We start from the raw sequence: 20549 nt of genomic DNA on the forward strand, positions 1-20549 counted from the left end.
CAGTATGAGGCATTCAGTAAGGTAAGAACATTATCCCTAGTTGACACACTGGAAATGTTTTAATCTAGCTTGAAAAAAATAGGTCTAAGCAGTTGCAAGATGCAAAATTCAATCAGTTTATATCAGCAGATATAAAATAACACCAGCGTAAACATACAACACTGTACACATGTAATTGTAATTGTGAAGTACACTACAAGTAAAGGAGTAACCACAATTCAACATCACACAACATAATGCAGTCTGTTTCAACATATAATGAATAGAGAAATTAAACAATTAAACTAATTTGAAGGTACAAACTTTTAACAAAGTCTGGAACAATTTTTGGACTCTCAAAGCTGGGTTCATATGGGTGTCAATCACAGACAGAAGCAAATATTATAAAAGCCGACAAACCCTTATGTTTCTGCTGGTGAGGACAAAGAGCAGCCAAAAGAGGATTCTATTTATAAACAGGCTGTGATATTTAGTATGATGTAAGATAGTGAAATTTGAGGCAATATCAGCTGATATACAATGTAATTACTAACAGCTAGAATCCCTATCAACTCAACACAGTGTTCATAAAGGACCCATTACTTGTTCTTCAGAAGTCTGTTACAAATTCAAGGGGTTTATTTCAGGAAAGAACTGACAAACAAGAAGTTATTCCTTGGATTTTGATTCTTTCCTATTTAATCAAATTTGTCTGCTAGTATTAAATCACTATCTCATATTGTAGAGGCAACTGAGCAAACCTGCAACAGAGGAAGCATGCAAGGAGCAAGAATTATAGATGTGTCCACAAGGCCTCTCATCTCATTTAATCGTACCTCAAACCCAGCTCTCATTTTCAAGAATCCATTCTCATCAGAGCTTGGAATTACCAAATTATTTGATTTTAAATATTTCCTACAGCAGTCAACATCTTTAACTAGAGCTACTCAATCACTGAGAAAAGAAAGCATTGAAGCAGAAAATAAGGTATTATGAAGTAATATGCACAAAGACAACACACAGTGACTTCAACATAGGCTTTGAACATCACCGAAAGAAAATAAAGGCTCTTTCTTTTATTAGGAAGTCTGTTTGGTCCAACAAAGATACTAGGAAGGGAATCATCACCTTAACATCTAAAAACATTTAAATACACCACTCATTCTGGTAATGTCCCATGTTTTCTTGCACAATGTTACTGTTGATTAGCAATATAAACACACAGTGAAACAAGAACAAAATTGGAGGTAAATAAAAAAACCCAACTGATGACAGCTCAGTTTCAATTCTTCTAGCCCAAATATGTCAAATGTTCTGGCTACCAAAAATCTAAGCCAGAGTTATATAGGATCTGTACTAACAAGTTTGCTTCCTCAACTTCAGGAACTTCCTCCCCTGTCCCACCCTACCACCCACACACACACCCCCCCCGCTTTTATTTCTTTTTCAGTAGAAACCTGACTTCCTAACTCATAGCCCCATTTCAGCAGCAGTAGTTACATCAAATGTTAGAGAGAGAATAGCACAGATTCTAAGTAGATTACTGACTTGAATTTCAAATCCTATATTATTCCATACTTACCTTTATAAAGAGTAATTCATATTATGTCCCATATGGCTACAAAAATTACAGAACAGTCAAAATCTCTATACAAATCTGAATCTATCAGAATATTTTCTACAAACAGAGAAGTTCAGAAACTCAACCACTGCTACACCTTTCAACTGAATCAATAAATGAAGAAAAGGTGGACCTCAGTTGTATGAGGTGCTTGATAATTCACAGTTCCTGAGAAAATCAGGACTTTAAACAATACCAGTACAGAACTCCTTTCTAAAGTTTGAACTCCTAGAGATGATCCCTAACAATCAGATTAATAATAACTTGATTATTTTAATATACACTTTTACTGAACATACATGTCTTTTTCATGTTATTGAACTGAAAAGGAGGATTATATTACAAGACTGCAAGACCTCTCAATTGGATGCCACTAATCAGGCAAAGGAAAACAGAGGTGAAGGCTACACTTTTTTTTTTCCCCTCCACAAAAGGCTTGGAAAGCAACTTCTTGTTACCCATTTTAAGTCTTGCTCAGTATAAGGATAAAAAGCTCCACATTTTCTGAGATTCAAAGGAAAAATCTCTTAAATTACATAGAAACAGACATATGCGTTCCTACCTGCTGTGTCTTTTGCAAGTCACGTCAGTTTTAAATTGCTATTTCAGAAAATAACCAGCTTCTTTCTTTTTTAAGGTCTACCTAAAATGTTCTGCAGTTATGCAATGCTCACTTGATTTCTACCATTCCAGTTTAAAAAATTAGCAGTTATTTTCAAGGCAATTTCAGCTTTGCCTGAGAAACAGAGTGTTCTGGTACACAAGCCAATCTTAGAATTGCAGCTGAGCACAGCATGCAAGAGACTGATGAATTTTCCAAAGTAATCAGCTACTATTATTTATTTTCCTTGGATAAATGGCACAATCCAGTTTAAATGTATATATGTACTAAAAGACATGAAAAAGTATCAAAGGATTGTCTTCCAGTCTAGAAGACCAAGAGCATTCAGTTTTCTCAATCTTCATGATTCCCACAGGGACAGCCTAAAAGTTTTCTGGCCCTTGCAATACTCCATCACAAAGCTGCATGACTTTAGTATGACTTTGCATACTGATGAGGATACTGTAGCAACACATGATAGGACTGCATCATGATGCCAATGTGAAAAAAACACTAGTTTATATAAATTCACACCTATAGCAACAAGCGTGACAGCATTCATTTTCTGCAATCGCTAGACACAAAAAGATACCGGTTATCTCTCAACTCTTACAAACTCTAGCATCTCTTTGCAAGACTCCGTTTAAGTCTGAATGTTTTTCAGTAAGATCAGAACTGCTTATTACCTGTTTTTCCAGCTCCACTCTCTCCTGTGATGAGGATACACTGGTCTTTGTCTTGGTCCCTTAAAGATCTGTATGCTTCATCTGACAGAGCAAAGCTGCAAAGTAAGAGAGACTCAACTGAGAATTAGGTAAAACAAATACCAACAACTACAATCTTTCCTTCGCATCCAGGTGGGGGTGGACCAAAGAAAAAAAAAAACCCAAGTCATAATGTTCTGTAAGTGGTGAAGCATTCACTTTTCAGAATATGAAGACCAACAGAAGCAAAATGGATACTTTTTCTCAGTGGCTCATTTAGACTTTCCCCAGGAAGAAGCAAGCATAATCTCCAAGTTTTTCTAAAGATAGCAAGCTCAAAAAACCTCACAAAATTTCAGGGAAATTTAGGTAGCATCCTTCATTGAACAAAATGTCAGTGCATCAACAGGACATGTTCTGTCTGAAGGAAACAGGAGAATCCTGAGCACTAACAATACCATATGCTGCGATTTCTACTCTGAAAAGTATGAAGACATCTCAGAACCTTATAAAATATTGAGGATTTTAAGCATTCAAGTATTGCTGGACTTTCATATAAAGATGGAGAAACGTTTCCCAATAAGTGCATTCTTAACTCAGTAAGGGTGATGTCATGTAGTGAAATTAAAGAATATAGTAAGGATCAACAGCTTTCATGACTAAAAATGCCTTTCCATGGAGCTCAGAACATCATGACCCTGAAACGACTGGGCTACAATTTGAACCCAGAACTGCTTTGTTGCCATGCAGCAACATATATTTTGGAGAAATGCAGATGCATTACTTATACTTAGTTCTTTAATAGTCATTTTGAGACAGAGAAAGAATAGTATTGATTTTAACTGCATTTTTTCAGTTTGTAGAATAAAGGACTCTGAAAACTCAGCATTATAACCCCTTGGGAAAACTTAAGCAAGTAGTATCTGAAAAAGAACATAAAAGCAAAATCCAAATAAAAAGGCACACTGGCATTCACAACTTAAAGAAAAAATCTGATAGCCAAACACGGCATATTTTTACATGGAATAAACATTCATTCAACAGACCAAGAGCCTTGTTAGATTACTGCACCTAGTAAAATATTCAATGTTTGTATGTACTTAAAAGTGGATATTGTTTATTATTTGCAGTAAACAAACCATGTATGAAAAATAGAAATGAACTCTCAGGTCAACATAAAATGCATAATTGTTCCAGGTTCAATGCACCTTTAAGGAACTTGATTCTTTATTCTATGACAGTTCAGGAGCTTTGCATTCAGCTGATAACTACGAATAGATCAAGTATTTGTTTTGAATAACATAGCCATACAGTGCTTTCACAGGCAGCCACAGCCCCTTTACAGATAAGCAAGCTCTTTGTCATAAAACTAGTTAGGGGTAGCATGGACAACACAATGCAAGTGGCAAGAGCCACACAGAGCCTTTTCTAGAGGCTCCTACTGCCGCAGCTTGAAAGTTTCAAGTATTAAACCTACATATACGCAAATTAGTTCATACTTATTTCTTTTTTGCTACACTGTCCCTTAGCTGAGGCAGCTCTTCCTTCCGGCTTCTCTCCCACAAAATGTTATGGAGAGCATGTCATACTGCCCACAGTTCAATCTTCACATGCATGTACAATACCATTTATACTAGTGAAGGATGGGGAGGTATTAGACTCGTCTCATATTTGCTTATTTGGATTTTGGATTTGTTTGCTTGTTTTCATGGTTGCATCATGTTATCAGCTCAGCTGATGCTCATGTTATCCTACAAGGGACCAGCATACCAAGTGAGCGGTATTCTGAAAAGGCTGGAAAACAAGTAAACAAGATACCTTACAGCTCCTTTACTACTAAGTAATCACACTTTCCCCTCCCTCCCTCGGTCATGCCAATGATGCTCATGCCATTGATTCCCCCCTCTTTGCGCTCCTCCTGTCCTCCTCTTTCCTGCAGCACATCGCCTTTCTAGCTGCACAACCAACTCAGGGCTCTGTCTTTCTCACTGCTTTTCTCGCTAACTTACACTGTCTAAAGCACTAAATTATAATTCTTCTCTCTGCACAGATGGTTGGGCCATCCACTTAACAACCATGATCAAAGATCATTATCTCCTTTTGATACATACACCATTGAACCCAAATTAAGACTGATTTCTCAAAATTTAATACTGCTATGGTGATTGAAGCATTTGAACTCAGTAGTTCAATTGGAGGTAAAAATGTGTTTATGAGAAAGTAGCATGCTGTAATGTTTTTAGCATTACAACAAAGTCAATTTGTGATGTGCTGGAGAACTAGTTTAAAAAAAAAAAAATTCTGCGGCTGCTGAGAGACCATGGACTCAATTTCTGGCATTCACTATGCTGTCCGGAGTCTGAACTACAGTAGCAGTAACACTTTACCAGACTCTCTTTACAGGACATATTTAGGAAATGAATAATATTTGTTGAAGGCTGCTGCAGATATACTTGTAAATTGAAGAGTACAATGTGCGGCACTCAGAAAATCTTATTCCAGCACACATGACATTCCTTTTTGCAAGGAAAAAAAAAAAAGCAGTAGGATGAAGAGGAAAGAATTAAGACTGCACTGCGCATTCATGGGCCATGTGAGAGAACAATAATACTAACACTCTGGTTTCCACGGATTTGATTCAGAAAATTGGCTTTCAGCAGGAAGGTAAGACTCTGAGATGCTTTTCAAACTTACAGACTGGATGGCTCATTCTGTGCCTGCTGCCCTTCAAATAATCTCAGCCATCAACTAGTATTTCACTGTTGAAACAACTTTCTTGGCAGTAGTTTCACGCCAGAAAATGAAGTCAGCATCAAGCACAGAGAAAGTATTCTCTCTGCTGATATATTGAGTTATGAGTTAATCAGCTTAGTAACCATTCATCTTTTCTAATACACTGAATTTTAGTTTCCCAACAGCCCCTTCAAAATATATTTTACCGCTTGATGTATTTATTAACTCTGTCTGCACTACATAGTTAAAAACACCAAATCATACTTTTTCTCCTCCCTCAGCAGAGAGAGCCTAATAATGCAACAAGACCTCTGAAGTTGGAGAAGAGTGGGATTTCATCCAGTTCTGGTTCTATCCAACCAGAGACACTTGGCATACATTATCTTTTCCTCCAATTTTCTACACAATCCAGCAAAGCCTAATACTTCCTAACTATATCAATTATTATCTACTACAGACAAAAGAAAAAATTCACTTGACTCCTTTCAAAATAAGTTTTGTGTACTTATCACAAGTTACCTAGTAGAAGTGTTCTGAAATTTACCTCTGACATTTCAACCACTGCTCCAACGATTCAATTGGAGGAGGCATAACCAAGAGTGTATTTAAAGAACAGATTTCTTTGTCTTTCTGGCATTGCATAAACAGCATTAGACACATTTATGTCAGAGCCTGAACAAAGGTCTTTATCTCAAAGAAAAAGATAGATCTATTCATTTGTCACATCGACTTTCATAGCATACCGTTACGTCTCAGTCTTTCCTATCTATTGTCTTTTATCTTTGCAGTTAAAAAAAACCAAACAAACAAAAAAACCCAAAACAAAACAAAAACACAAAACCAACTTTGTGTCTTTTGATTCAAACTCTATTTGTTCCAAAAATATAATTTCATTCTATGCCCTGTTAGTTACAAGCATATAAAATAATTTCATTTAAGGTCATTTTAGTTTAGCACATTTTAATGATCCGTAGACCACAAAGAATCCTTCTATTATTTTCCTTTTGGCAGCATTAAGAAATACAGCTCTGCAGAGTCAACATTTGCAACTCTAGGTTTAAAACACATACCACTCTTTGAACCACCTCACAATTACAGAGCCTAAGTAAAATTTTAAAATAGTTTGTAGTTTAAAAGCAGTTATAAACCATGTGTTTTGAATTAGCTGGAGAGTGTGTCAGCAGTGTCATTTACCATACCTTATAATAAGCTCTCCTTTGATTTTTAGGTTTTCATAAAAGAAGATGACATTTTCCTACCACAACAAACACAGAAATATTTATGGGAGTTCTCTTTTAGCTAAGATGTAACTATAGAAGCAATTTTAAATCAAAATGCCACCCACACCTAGCTCAGTAAGAAGGCTCTGCTTTTTTATAGCATGGCTTTCTCAGCCACGTAGCTCCAGATGGCCAGATCTGTCGCAAAGTCCTAACCCAAAAATTCTAACAAAGGGAAGCAGCAAATAGGCCTCCAAGGGGGATTTCCAAAGGGCTCTGGCAATTTTCAGCAGCACAACAGCATCTCTATGCTCTAACAAAACACTGGGGTCAGGAAGAGACAAGTGCAATGTTCTCACCCACTCACCCCAAAATGAGCATCAACTGCTAGGGCTTCATTTGTACGCTCAAGATTGCACCCACAATTACACCAGAGGTAAAAACCTTGCTCTTATTATCATAAATTCAGCTCACAGGAGCAGCTCTACTCTTCCACCATCTTCTTCCTTTAAGCCAAAATCAGGACGATCAGTATTCACCAGCTATCAGTATTTCTTTCCTCCTCTCATTTCCCTTAGCATTCTCAATTAACAGTAATTAGTTAACACTATCTTGAACTCCCTCCAGTTGCTTTTCTAGTCATCAAGAGAGTAAATTCCCTTCATCCCATCTTTGCTGGCTGCTGCTTTAATTCTGTATCTTGGTACCCATTTTTAAACATCTATTGCTTAACCTTGGCTTGCAACTGCCAACTCATTCCCTACTTTCACAGGAAATGACGAAAACCTCTCTTCTTGACCGTTCCAGTTCCATGTGAAGCAGAGCCCTGGTACCACTTCATTTTTGCTCAACTGTGGCTAAACACACTGGCAAGATATTAGGAGCCAGTGCTTATCAAAGACTGTATACTATGCTAGACTAAAAAGAACAGCAGTAAGATGTAAATTGTACATACATTTTTACAGTGATTTTTACATAAAATGTAATTTATATTAATTCTTTCAAGTTTAATTAAAAGCATCATTTAAGTTCCTTCCTTTTCTTTCTGAATGCATAGAACCGGTAACAACAACAACAAAAATTATTTCTTCCTCTCACAATATGCGGTGCGAAAACATCAGAATCACAGTTTGTTTGGGTATAAAAACTCCTAATAGGAGCTAGGAATAGTGCAAGCACATTTTATGCAGTGCTTTGAGGCTTTAAGTTGTAAATCATCGCTACTTGCTGTATATGTTCGCCCCACCCGTTGAAGCCCAGTGGAAAATTCACCATTCAGGAAAAACGACTGTAAGAGATTATTTATAGTATTAGCTCATAGTGCAGAATCATTTAATCTAATTGCCCTAAGGATAAAAAGTGTACTCCCATTTTCCATAATTACAAACTGTCTCATGTTCAGCACTTTGACACACTTGAAAAGAAAAGGTTGATCAGCCTGCCATTGGAGTGAATAAAGTAACAGCTAAATTGATGGAGCATCAGCTAGGACAGACCTTCACAGGCAAGCAGCTGCTCTTTGGAAAACGTCAATCAGGAAAAAAATAAAACAAATTTAAACACCGGGATAAAGAGGTGTGCTAAGACAGATGGAAAGTCTTTTCTCCTATTCATATTCTCCAATTTTATTTTCCTGGTGAGCACAGAAACCTGTTTTATCAACAATACTATGTGGGTACTATACACAGCAGAAGGGTACCTCCTGCATATGCTTCCCCACTTTGTTATTCACATTAGCAACTGTGACGTTATTAGATGCAGAATAAAGTCCAAAGCTGTGTAAATCAGCCCATTTGATTTGTAAGAAGCATCCATAATTTATGGAAGGAAAGGGAGAGGGGAAGGGAGGGTGAAGAGGACAGATAAAGCCACTCTTGATTTTCAAGGTAAAACCCTTTAAAACACAGCCTAATATTAAGCCAGAGAGATTTATTTTGTGTTCCAGTAGACTGGGAATATAATATACCCTCTCATCTCATACACACATTGCAGGTTGATAGAAGAGTTGATTCAGGCCAATATACTGAGCTCTGGACAAAAGGAAGAAAATGTTCTTTTTGAAAATCTTGTCCTTCTCAGGATGAAGCAGATTTCAGACGTGTCCAATGGACTTCACCTTGAAACCTCCCTACAGAGAAGTCCAGCCAATGCTTCTTCCCCAAATACCATGCCTACACAACCTCCCAGCTCACCACAGCCCAATCCATCCCCAGTCCTTCTGCCTCTCACAGGATGGCACACATTTCCCCTCCAGGCAAGCAGGAGGCTTTATCAGTTTTGATCACTTCCTTTTTACTGACAGTCCAAAAAAATGTAGTTTTCTTGAAAACCTACAGTGGTCTTTCCTCAGCACTGTACACAAAATCCAACACTGCAGCCTATGATTTTCTGCCTGTTTCAACATCATCTAAAGCATCTCTTTAGAGCTGCACAGTAGTACAATGGAAAACAAGAAATGCCCTTCACCAGGAGCCTATGACCCAGCTGTTGCATTCTTTTCCTTCAACCAGTGGAAAACAGGATCTCTGAAGCCGAGGATGACCGTTCCACTTTCTAATCCAGATGACAAAATTAATTCTCCCTCTAAATTTTGGTAAACACTATCAACCCCAGTAACCATGTCCACATCACATTCAACAGCTCAGAACAGCAGCGAAAGTGTAAGCCAACAGTGAAATACACCTAGCAGACTGTCAGGAGAGTGACCTGGGCCTGGGCCCAAGGTTGGGTCCTCCTAAGTGATGTAACGTGATGACAGAGCAGAGCAGAGCATTGGGCAGACCTGTGGTGCTGCAGACAACCAAGCTGACAGGTCTGTCTCCTGTCCTGGTAATGTTAACCTTGGAAAGCCCACTACAGCATTCTAAACTGAACTAACATGGACCAGCGCCAGCTATACACCATAAACACCTGCAGCTGCAGACAAACAACAGGTATAACTCATGACTTGGTTTGCCTAAAGAAGGAAATTAAAATAGTGAACTCAGGTGAAGTGAATATCATAAATCAAGGCAGGGGCAGGGAGGACCTCCATGTCATGTGCTTCTCAGAAGAGCAGCTTGGCTTGGATTCCCCCTTGACTAGTCCCATTCCTTGAAATTACATCAGTCAGCTGGATGCCACGTAACCATCACCTCCTTACCCATACTACTACTCAGCCCATAGGTGTAGTATGAACAAGTAACTCTCTTTTCCAAGGCACAGCATTAACTAGATGAGTATGTAACCCAGGCAATCTCTCACCCCACATACCAGGCAGCGTTAGCCAAGGAAGCCAACCAGCTCCTACACAATCACACAGGAGGACACAGCTTGGCCTCTTACAGACCTACAGCAAGTCTGTAGGTCTTACTGTAACATGCACTGCAAGGATTTTATTTTCTTGGGGGAAAAGGGATCTCTGTTTATGAAAAATAGTAATTTTACTGGGCCATGATATCTGTGAAGGGAAGTACAGGAAGTGTTTTCTATTGTTTTACAAAAAACTTATTTAATTAGATGTAGTTTATTTCATAAGACAAATCAGCACTTGCATGTTTGATTTAATGACTGCCTGAAACAGCTTACACTCAGTGGGTTTACTGCAAAAGTATATGCTGAATCTTTTTGGTAGCCATGTTGTCTGTAAGGAGCTCCAGACTTTTCCTTGAACTGCCAGCGCAGCTGCACTAAAGTAGTATGCAGTCACCTGGGAGGGAAGCAGTTTCACGGCACACCAGAAATGCTGGTGGCAAGAGACTCGTGTTTCTGCATGGACCTTCCGAAGCTTTGCAGCCCCTGAGCTTGGGTTTGTAAAACTTTATGATTTGTTCCATTAACAAGTGCGTTCCCCAGTTCAAATGGAGAATCAAGGGGTCAGACAGACAAACGGAACTGTAAGGACAGAGAGGTGCAAACCGATTTTCCATGCCTGGCTTCTGCCAGTTTAACTAGAGGACACAAATTTTTTTTTTAAATCCCAGTTTACTATTTCATCTACATACTAGCAGATTTGAATTGCACCTCTGAACTCTTGCATATATGTGGAAATGAAGGGCTGGTGGGACAGGGAAGAAAAGGGGGAGCAGGGGAAAACAGTCATTCCCTTTCTGCACTGAAATATCCGGACTCTCAATATTTTACAGAAAATTGAATTCATTTCTGTACCTAATACAGCATGTGTCTAAAAATTAGGGAAGTTTACTGGTCAAACACACGTGTTCAGTTCATGTCAGCTTTCACCAAATTTTATGTGAAAGAAATCTTTTCTGTAAAACACGCTTTGAGTATGCTGCTGCGCTGTGTGAATAGCACGCTAAAAGGAAACTCCTCCAATAAAACTGTAATTCATCTTGACTTAGGTGACTAAGCATAATACATATTCCATTAAAATAAAACACCGAGAAACAATTACTCCTCATTTTTAAAACACTGATTGTGGCTAAACACAAGTCCTTACAATTATCCATAGCCATTTCAGAAAAAAAACAGGCCCAGAGTACAGTTAAGTGAAATACTTAAGAGGACCACTCTCTATAATCTTATTAGAGGAGCAATGATCATTATAGCTTGGCTTTTCCTGTACAGATGGGAATATATTGTTAGTTACTTTTTTCCCTTTTCTCTTTTAATTTATTTTGTAAATAGGATGTATCTTTGGGCCTTATAGTTTGAGCTTGTCCAAGTCAGTGGCTGAGCACAGATGCTCTGTGTAAAAAATGCCAGTGACTCCTTGATCTAGCAAATTAAACCACAGTAGGGCTGTACTGGTTGCGGGGTTTTCCTGCAGCAGAGAGGGGAGTGCTGCTCTTACGATTTGACATGGAAAAATGTTTAGCGAACAGGCAGTGTTCCATGTTGCCACCTCCAAAAATGTACTCCTGCTTAGCAAAAAGAAAACTCTGCTTTTATTTGCAGCCCTAAGAAGCATCACCCTGAAGTCAGAAGGTAGAAGTAAGTCGTTTCTTCCCGATGCAGTGAGATCAGAGATACAGCAAGTCAAGTTTTGGCTTCCACAGTAAGTCTGCATTGCTACCATGTGCTCCTGCAGAGACTTCTCTTGCTGCAAATAATTTTATTGCAAAAGTAGCAATACTCTCAGAAAAGCTTGCTCCACTCTGCTAACTGGATAATTAAAAACAAATTCATTCCTTTATTCTAAAGTAATTAAACGTGTTCCAGTACTTAGGAGAAGAGGAACAGTGAGTGAGGTGCCCAGTTTCACATACTCACAGAAAGGGACGTGCTTTCAAAGGTCTCATCTCACAGGACAACAGCATACTGTAGCACAACTTAACTCCAGTATGCTGCATATAGCTAAGAGCTACAGTATCTCACATAAAAAGATGCATCTTGGAGTGACTTCACAGCTTTGCCTGGTGAGGTGGGTAAAAAAATGTCAGCCATGCGTTCGTGCAATAGGCTGCAATGGAAAGCAACAGTTTGCCATCAGGAAAAATGCCAACCACTCCACCAAATCCATATTACAGTACTGGAGAAATAGGAATATTATCACACCCTCAGAGCTATTTGTAAGCTAAATAAGTTGCTAATCGTCAGATTTTAAATCTAGGCTCTGGACCACAAAAGCTAGCATGCAGCTGCCTGCAAGTTTATCAGAGACAACAGTGGCAAAACTGCAAATAAAAGTAATTCAGTTATCTGGAAAACATCTGATGGGCAATGTCAACACTGTGTAATTACATAGGTATGTTGCTACTTTACAGGAGGAGTTACTGAATTTTTCACTTTTGCAAGTAACTCTTAAGTCCTCTTAACAAACCAAGTAGTTTGTGAAGAAATTAAGAATCCTTACACAACTTTTTTTTGCCTCCCAGCTCTCTTCTCCAAATAAAGTACCTCTCATGAACCCCTGGACAATGTGGGCTCTAGAGCTTATCTCAGCTTCTGAGAGCTTGTTAACTCAGGTACAATATCAAGCTAAAATGTCTAGTCAGTCTATCAAATGGCATTTGCTCAAGTTTGTGCATGAGATTTGTGTATATATATCCAAAATTTTCTTTCCATTAATAGTGAAAGGAAGAAATTAAAAGCCTTCTTCAGACTGCTTCAACACTAGGCTTCAGTTCAACCCATGTGGACTGCATTTCATCTACGTCCTTGGCTGGTCTGCTGATACTCAAGGAGGATGACAACCGCACACATCTTTTTTGGTCCTGTGGATACATCCTCACTAAGAATCATCTTGGACTAATTATGACCAGTTGCAGTTTGAACTCCACAAGGTTTAGCAACTAAAAATAATTTCTGTAGCATATAAAAGGAAACCGTGTACCCAAGAAAAATGCAGATTTGAACTAATTTACTGAAATGACCACAATTCAGACCTTTGTTTGTAAATCCCAATCCCAGCTCTCTTATCTATTCAAAACATAAGTAAAAGATTATTCAGTGTGCTAGACAGTAAATATTAAGACTGTGTATTTCCTGATTCATAACATGAAAAGTTGATCTTTAATAACCCAAACTACATTAACCATGATGTACCCAGAGCTGAAGAAATCAGAGCCTTTTGCATGAAGTTGCCAATAAAAAGAAATTGAACAGAAAATGTTCTGTCTCTAAAGGTAGTACAAGAGCTGGAACTTTACTGAAGTTTCTTTAAGGCTTTAAACATTAGCCTTGTTTACGCTGTATCTAAAATCACGACAAAGGCTTCTAACAGAGCAGATGGTCATTTCCTGGTGTGTTATAAATTACTAAAAAAAGAAAATAAAAAGACAACCATTAAACACAACGAGACACTTCCAATGAAAGGATGACAGCTGTTCTTAATTGCATTTTGAAATCCCAGTTCTTAACAGAGAACCATGCTGCCAATTCAGGAAACGCATAATGAAAATTCTGGTCCATGCACACACAATGCATAAAATGGGATTGCAGTCATTTCTGATAGGGCCTCTACCTGCCTGCACTTTTCAGTCTGCATTTAAGAAGCCTAACATAGCAGTGCCTCCTTTTAAGTACTTTGCAGTGTGCAAAAAGTCACAGAATTCTAATGAAAAGAAAAATGAAGCTATCGGATCCTTTTCTAAAAATCAAGTTTTATTAAAAGCTGCATGAAGTGTTTAAAAATGCTTTTATTTACAAGTCTTCTCATAACATCGGTCAATTTTCTAATCAGAACCACCTCATTTTGTTAAGCAGCACAAAAAAGGTTAGTCTTATTTCTAGCCTACACGTACATATGAAAAGCTGGAAGAACTATTTGAAATGTTGAGAAGAGACAAAGAGCAGTGTGTGTTGACAAATTTAGAGAACTGCATTACAACACTGAAAAATTACTGCAGGTCCTTTCCTTTATTTAATTAAGTGCCCACTTCATTCACAAAATTCAGTCAGACATACTCAACGGATTCCCAAGCCTTTTGTGTGAATTAGAGGGATTCTACTTTATGTGACAATGTGAATTAATGAAAAAACAATCTCAGCATTTCACATCCTAAAAATATCAATGGCATAATATGAACGCTAGCCAGAATGTTCCAGTTCCAGAAAAAAAAAAATGAGAGAAAGGGGATCTGGCAAAAAAAGTTACCATTAGTTTAGACTACTGGAGCATTAACACAGGTCTCCAACTATCCAACATATATTAAGGCGCTTTTTCAAAAAATTATCTTTGCTCTGACAATCTAGCCAAACCCCAAAGTTTTTTATGCTTATAAATAAACACAGACTATAACAAATACACTCACATGCAAAAAAAAGAGGAGAGAGATCATCACAGATAACTAAAAACATTTGACTCTCAATCCCCAGCATGACTGAAGTCCAAGGTGAAAGTATGCTGTGTACAGAGGTACTAGTAAATATTTGAAAACAGTTCTGAAAACAAAGTTATTTTGTTGAGGCTCTAAGCCAGCAGTTAATTCATGAAGGATGCCCCAAGATTATTTTCCTTCATACACCATGATGACAATTATAGAGTTACAGAAGCATCTGGAACAGATCTCAAGTTAAGTGTTTCCCTTACAATCTCACTATGTTTTAAAGGTACCCAATTCTTGCATTTTTTGCAAGCTGCTTCAAAAAGCCTGCTGGACATGTGAAGGTTGGTGGGGGGTGGGTTTGGGTTGCCTTTTTTTAAAAAAAAAAATTGGCTAGGACCACACACGGCTCTCCAAATGAGAAACTGATGGATGAGCAGGCTCTATCGGAGCCAGGTGAGTCCTGCCCAGAGAGGGAGGCCTCTGGCTGCTGGACTTCAGGAGCTGTGACTGACAGTACTGCCAGCTGGGACGGCTGTGGAAACCGAAATAATTCGTGAGCCAGTGGATTTGGTGCTTTTGAATAATTTTGTCACAGCAGTATATGCTCCTGTAGCTTCTGAGAGACAGACGTGCTAGAGGGTGGGACCAGAGGCAGAGTCCTCACTGCCTCCTGGGGTGTTCTGGAAGACAGTTTTATCTTGATGCTTTTTATACCCCCTGTAGTCTATATATACTCCTCTCTAGCCCAGGAAGTGTTTAATTGCCACAACAGCACAAAAATCCACCTGGACTCCACACCTCCAGGCCGCCTGATGTCTGGGCAAGCCTGTGTGCAGGCAGCTCCACCCGACCTGTGCTATAGCTCTGCCGCTACACACAGCACCCCATGTCCCGGGCACTGACAGAAGAATGACAGCACCAGTGCCATACACAAAGAATTTAAAGGGCCTTTTCATTTCTTAATTTAGGCAGTCCTACCTAGAGGACCAACGGAAAGGCTATATTCACCTCTGAAGCACTGGGGTGAAAAGGCTGCATTATGTGCTATCCAAACCAACTAAAATAGCCCTGCTCAAATTTCAAGAAAACGCTAAATCGATTGTTGCATGCAAGAGAAACCTTGCTTTATAACCTAAGCCTTCAAGTTCACAAATCACTTCCAAAATGTTCTTCAGAGAATCAGATGGCAATTTCACAACTGCTTTCCTCAAAACTCTTGTTTTCTCTGAAGGACTCCTACCAAGTGAAAAATTTAGGAAACTCTGCATCCCCATGAGTAATGTGCCAGCAGCCTGCAATAGAAGAGGTTCTTCTCAGGCATGAAGTCCTCCTGAGTCTTGAGGCAAGTGTGATGCTTCATCCCATTTTCATCTATACACTAGAGGGATTTACATCCATGGATACACCACATCCAGTACTGCCTCGCTACAGAGGTTAAGAGAGTTATAAAAGCCTGACCCCTTCAATATCCTCTGTAGGGTGTCATCGTCGTCGTCCTCCCCCGCCCCGCTTCTTCTTTCAATTCATTCATAGCATGGGTTTAACAATTAGGTAGTGGCACTCCTCCCTAATTGCTGTTTATGATTTCTGTCAGCCATAGATGTTCCCTCCCTGCCCAGCAGTTAATTTTGCCAACTAACCTCTGAAGTGATCATCTTCCCTCAACTATAAATCTCTTCTGAAAGAGGTACTTTGCTGAGCCACAGGAACAAGACCAAAGATCGTGTCTCTGGAGAAGTCAGGAATTATTAGGAATAAGAGCAAAAGGTCTGCAAAAAGGGGATACTGCAAGTTGAACAAATCCATAGGGAGGATTTTAAAAAAAACAAACACCCCAAAAAACCCCCAAAATGAAAGCAAATGAAGATGAGGAAAGGACAAACTGAAAAGGAAATTTAAGATAAACATACTGGGGCGATGAAGGACCCTGAAGGACCCTGAACTATGGCATAAGCTCTCACCCCACTATCCCCTTCTTCAACAAATAAAGATAGCCTCTGTGTATCTTAAAACTCTGCTACCTGTGGGGAAAAGCTTAGTTTTACATATAGGCAAAAACTATTCTTCACAGCTGGGGCTTTATCATGCCCTTCAGACAAAAATATTTGCTTTAAATCAAGGAGGAGAAAGGGTTACTATAACCTTGGTGTTTCTGAAGACATGCAGTCCTGGAATACCAGCAAAAAAAGCCAGAAGCAAAAATACAACTTCTATATGCACTGCTTACATTGGCTCAAAACTTGAAAAGGGAACAGCAAATTGTATCTATTGTCAGAGTAATTGCAAATACCTGCAGGATAATGATTTGTCCCAATAATTATTAATATAATCATCACTGAAATGGGTAATATTAATAAGTTCCTCATTGTTGCATTTTAACAGGCATCAGGTTGATACCTTTGTGCTTGTATCCTATATAAAGGCAAGCTAGTTTTCAGGAGTTGCCTGCAAAAGTTTAAGTCTCTCTAAAACTGAAAGCTTTTAATGCAAAACTATTGCTTGTTCAGAAATATTAGACTTAAAAGAACTAATAACAAGTAAATAAATATCCAGCAAAATTGCCTAAGTGGCATGCATTAGATGTCTGGTAAAAGCCTTCTCCAGATATTTTCCCGCTGTCCCAGTTATTCACCATAAATACTTCAGTGCATATCTAAAAAAAAAAAAAAAAAATGCACCTTGACTCTGAGCGTTATTTGCTTGTAGCTTGCCGTTAGCAGTACAGTTGCCACTTTCTATTCATCCCTCAACTTAAAACAATCTGTGATTCCTCTAAAGTGAGCAGGCAAGGTGCCTCAGAACATGAAGAGCAACAAAAAGCCACATGCCACCCTACCTCCCAGAGATGGAGAGCTGCTAGGAGCTAGGAGCCAATGTTAAGATAGGAAATGCAAGAAGGCACCTACTTCGCAGTCCCTTAAAGCAAATCTGTTACTGGAAGGAAAGCGATATGGCATGACGGTTACAAAATGGTACTATAAGCTTTTTATTTCCTACTGCCTTCACTTCAAAGATGCCAGCATCTGCCTTTGTCACTGGCGGAAGTCAATGCAAATTAGCAAGATAGACAGCTTGGTTCTCTCTCATGTCTAGCTTACCCACAAGGTAAGCAAAACAGCAATTACATCAACTGATAGAGTAATTACATCCACTGAAAGAGCAGAACAGAAGTGTAAGGACTGCACAAAGCAAGCAGCAAACTGTTTGAACACTGAAATGTCATACACTGCCCCGTCAAGTCAGAGACAGGTTTGATCCTACCTTGCAGATAAAGACAAAACCAGCAAGATTAAAAAAAAAAAAAAATTGAGGAAAAAAAAGCTTGGTAAATTTCCTATTACAGCTTTGCAAATAGCTACAAACTATGGAAACAGCCATTCCAGGAGACCTAGAAAAGTAACACTTTATTACATGGTGCCACAACAACAGTGGTATATTTAGAGAGGAATGAACTATTAAAAGAAAACCTCTTTGATCACATTTGATCAGGTATAACACTATCCAAAATTATCTGACCAGAAACTTTATTCCAGATATTCAGTTTGTCTGCCCATTCAAAATGTGTCCATGGCCTTACTCTAGTTTCCAAAGGTCACTTAAAAAAACCCAAACAACCAACCAAAAAAACCCCCAAACCTGCCTAAATCCTGCAATTAAGTATTAACTAGCGTCACTGAAAGCAGTCACTCTCACAGACGCTCTTGAGGAAACATGGAGCAGGTGACTAGGTGTTCACTCACTCCCTCTTTCAGATTAGGGCTAGGAAAACACATGAACAAGATTTTTCACTCCCATTAATATGTTCCTTCAATGACCATATAGGGAAAAAAATCTCAAGGTATGGATTTCCTTCATGTCATTATATACTTCTCTCTCTGTTTCCTTCCATTTTCATTTGCTCACCAAGCCTGCTATTTTACTGGGACAGTTGGCATTCTCAAGCACATCCTCCCTATACCAATCCACCACATCAACACATTTGCATGTACCTCCAGCACAGACAGAAGGTCATATGAAACTACTGGAAAATAACTAAAACCTGATTTACATTCCTTGTTTCCCAGGAGCTCCCACACAGAGCCACAGCTCTGGGAACGTCCCATGGCAGTCTGCTCCAGAGACGCTGATGCTTAAAACCTGTGATTCCCAAACCTGAAGGTTCTCTCCGAAATGAGAGACCTTGGAGAATGAGCTATCATGCCAATAGGTGACAGCACGTTTATTTCTGATGGAAGAGTTTTGGTGCCATACAGACCTAGTTTCTACAGGAATCCCAAACTGAACCACTGCTAGAAGTTTTTTGAAATAAATTGTTTGCATTTTTCTAGCTAGCACTAGTAACAAAATTAGATGGATTGTTGTACAAAGGAGATGCTGAAATAAGAAACGCACTGTATATAATTTTATTTCTAGGCACACTTTCTAGGTCATATGCATCAGTTTCCTTATAAACTGTCAAGAGTTTTGCTTTGCTGAGGATTATGCAATAGGAACCAAAAGCCTTTTCCCAAAGCACACTTAAATGGTACAGTGGGTGTGCCCACAATCCATTCTTCTGAAGAGGCCATGGCTCAGTGGAGATTTACACATCAAAGAAAAATAAGTATGTACATCTCCACAAATCAATGTGGGGTTTTTACCCCCACATCAGAAGAAAAACCACAAATTGCAATTTGTCTCACAGCATCTCTTCATTAAAGTTCCTGAGCAGCTAAAAAAAGAACAAACCACCTTGAAGATTGCAAGGTCTCTGTGGAAGTGTAGCAACTTCCCCAGATATGTCTGAACCCTGCTTTTAACAGTGGCTTGCTACTCCCAAGATCAGTCAACCCCAGAACTGGCTGCAAGCTCCAAGGCTGGTGTAACACAGATTCCATAGCACTTATTTCATACACCTACAATATTTTAAAAGTATCTTTTAAAGATGGTGAGATGTTTAAGAATTTTAGCAGAGACAAGTGTGACCTTCTTGATTCTGCAGTTCTCAAACATCTACAGACAAGTAGGAAGGAAAGCAAGGTCACCATAAAGTATCTATAAAAGAAACCATAACAAAGATTATTTCATTTAGCAGGTGTCAGAAGACAAAATTTTCATACAGAAGCAATACCAAATAAAGCAAATTTGTGGAGAGATCATATCTGTCCAAGACAAATTAGTCTTACACTTTCCATGACTTGGCACTCTATCCAAACTGGCAAGGAAAATCCGTTAGTATCACACAGTTGAGATCTCCTGAAGTAAGTTAAAATTCAAATTTTCTCACTTCCAACTACCACTCTGAAGGTGGATTTCTAGTGTTTGGACTCTAGAAGACTTTGCTCCGAGATGGTTAGCAGCCTGACCATACAATTATTATCATCAGTGATGAGCAATGTTCATGAAACTTTTTCTACCAAGACTCTCATAACACATACAAGAATGCCTGTTGACCATTTCTAGTCTGGAAAACCATCTCTCAAGAGAGATGGAAAAACGTGGAGATCAATATATTACTATGTACTTGGTTCAACAGGTAAGCAAGTACATAGTACTGACTCAGAATGCCAGACAAACGGCAACTCTCAGATTTTATTTTTAAAATCCTCCATCATATGACAGCAAATTTTATGCAGCTGAACAAAGTTAGCAGAGCAGAAAGTTCTTTTAGCAATCAACTGTGTTAATTTAGCAAGCAATTGTGCTTTCTAAACAAGACTGTGAAGAAAGAAAACCTAGAACATAGCCAGTGTTCAGATCCAAGAGGGACAAGAACTACCAGAAGCTTATTTGATCTGATTAATTGGCCATCTGCATTTCAGTCGAAGTATCTGGAAAAGTTGCAGATGAAGAGGAGAGGTCTAACACTCCTCATTGTAGTAACCACTACGACGTCTAACAAGATAAAAGGATTACTGCAACATATAGACCATGAAGACAAGGTACCTCATTTTCAGCCATACTACCCACATCTGTGATCAAATTCTTGTCCTATTATGAACA

General features: G+C 38.8%; 1 protein-coding gene across 4 annotated transcripts in view; it reads right to left on the reverse strand.

Annotated features, from left to right (window-relative positions):
• The window catches only part of MYO1B (myosin IB), a 115664-nt gene that overhangs the window by 61244 nt on the left and 33871 nt on the right, over positions 1-20549 (reverse strand). For all 4 annotated transcript variants that reach the window (XM_064451987.1, XM_064451990.1, XM_064451989.1 and 1 more), the window contains exon 4: positions 2888-2982. In XM_064451987.1, the coding sequence (XP_064308057.1) occupies positions 2888-2982 (95 nt within the window). The remainder of the gene's footprint in view (positions 1-2887; positions 2983-20549) is intronic.

This window comes from Phalacrocorax carbo, chromosome 5, assembly GCF_963921805.1.
Source record: "Phalacrocorax carbo chromosome 5, bPhaCar2.1, whole genome shotgun sequence".
Lineage (NCBI taxonomy): Eukaryota > Metazoa > Chordata > Aves > Suliformes > Phalacrocoracidae > Phalacrocorax > Phalacrocorax carbo.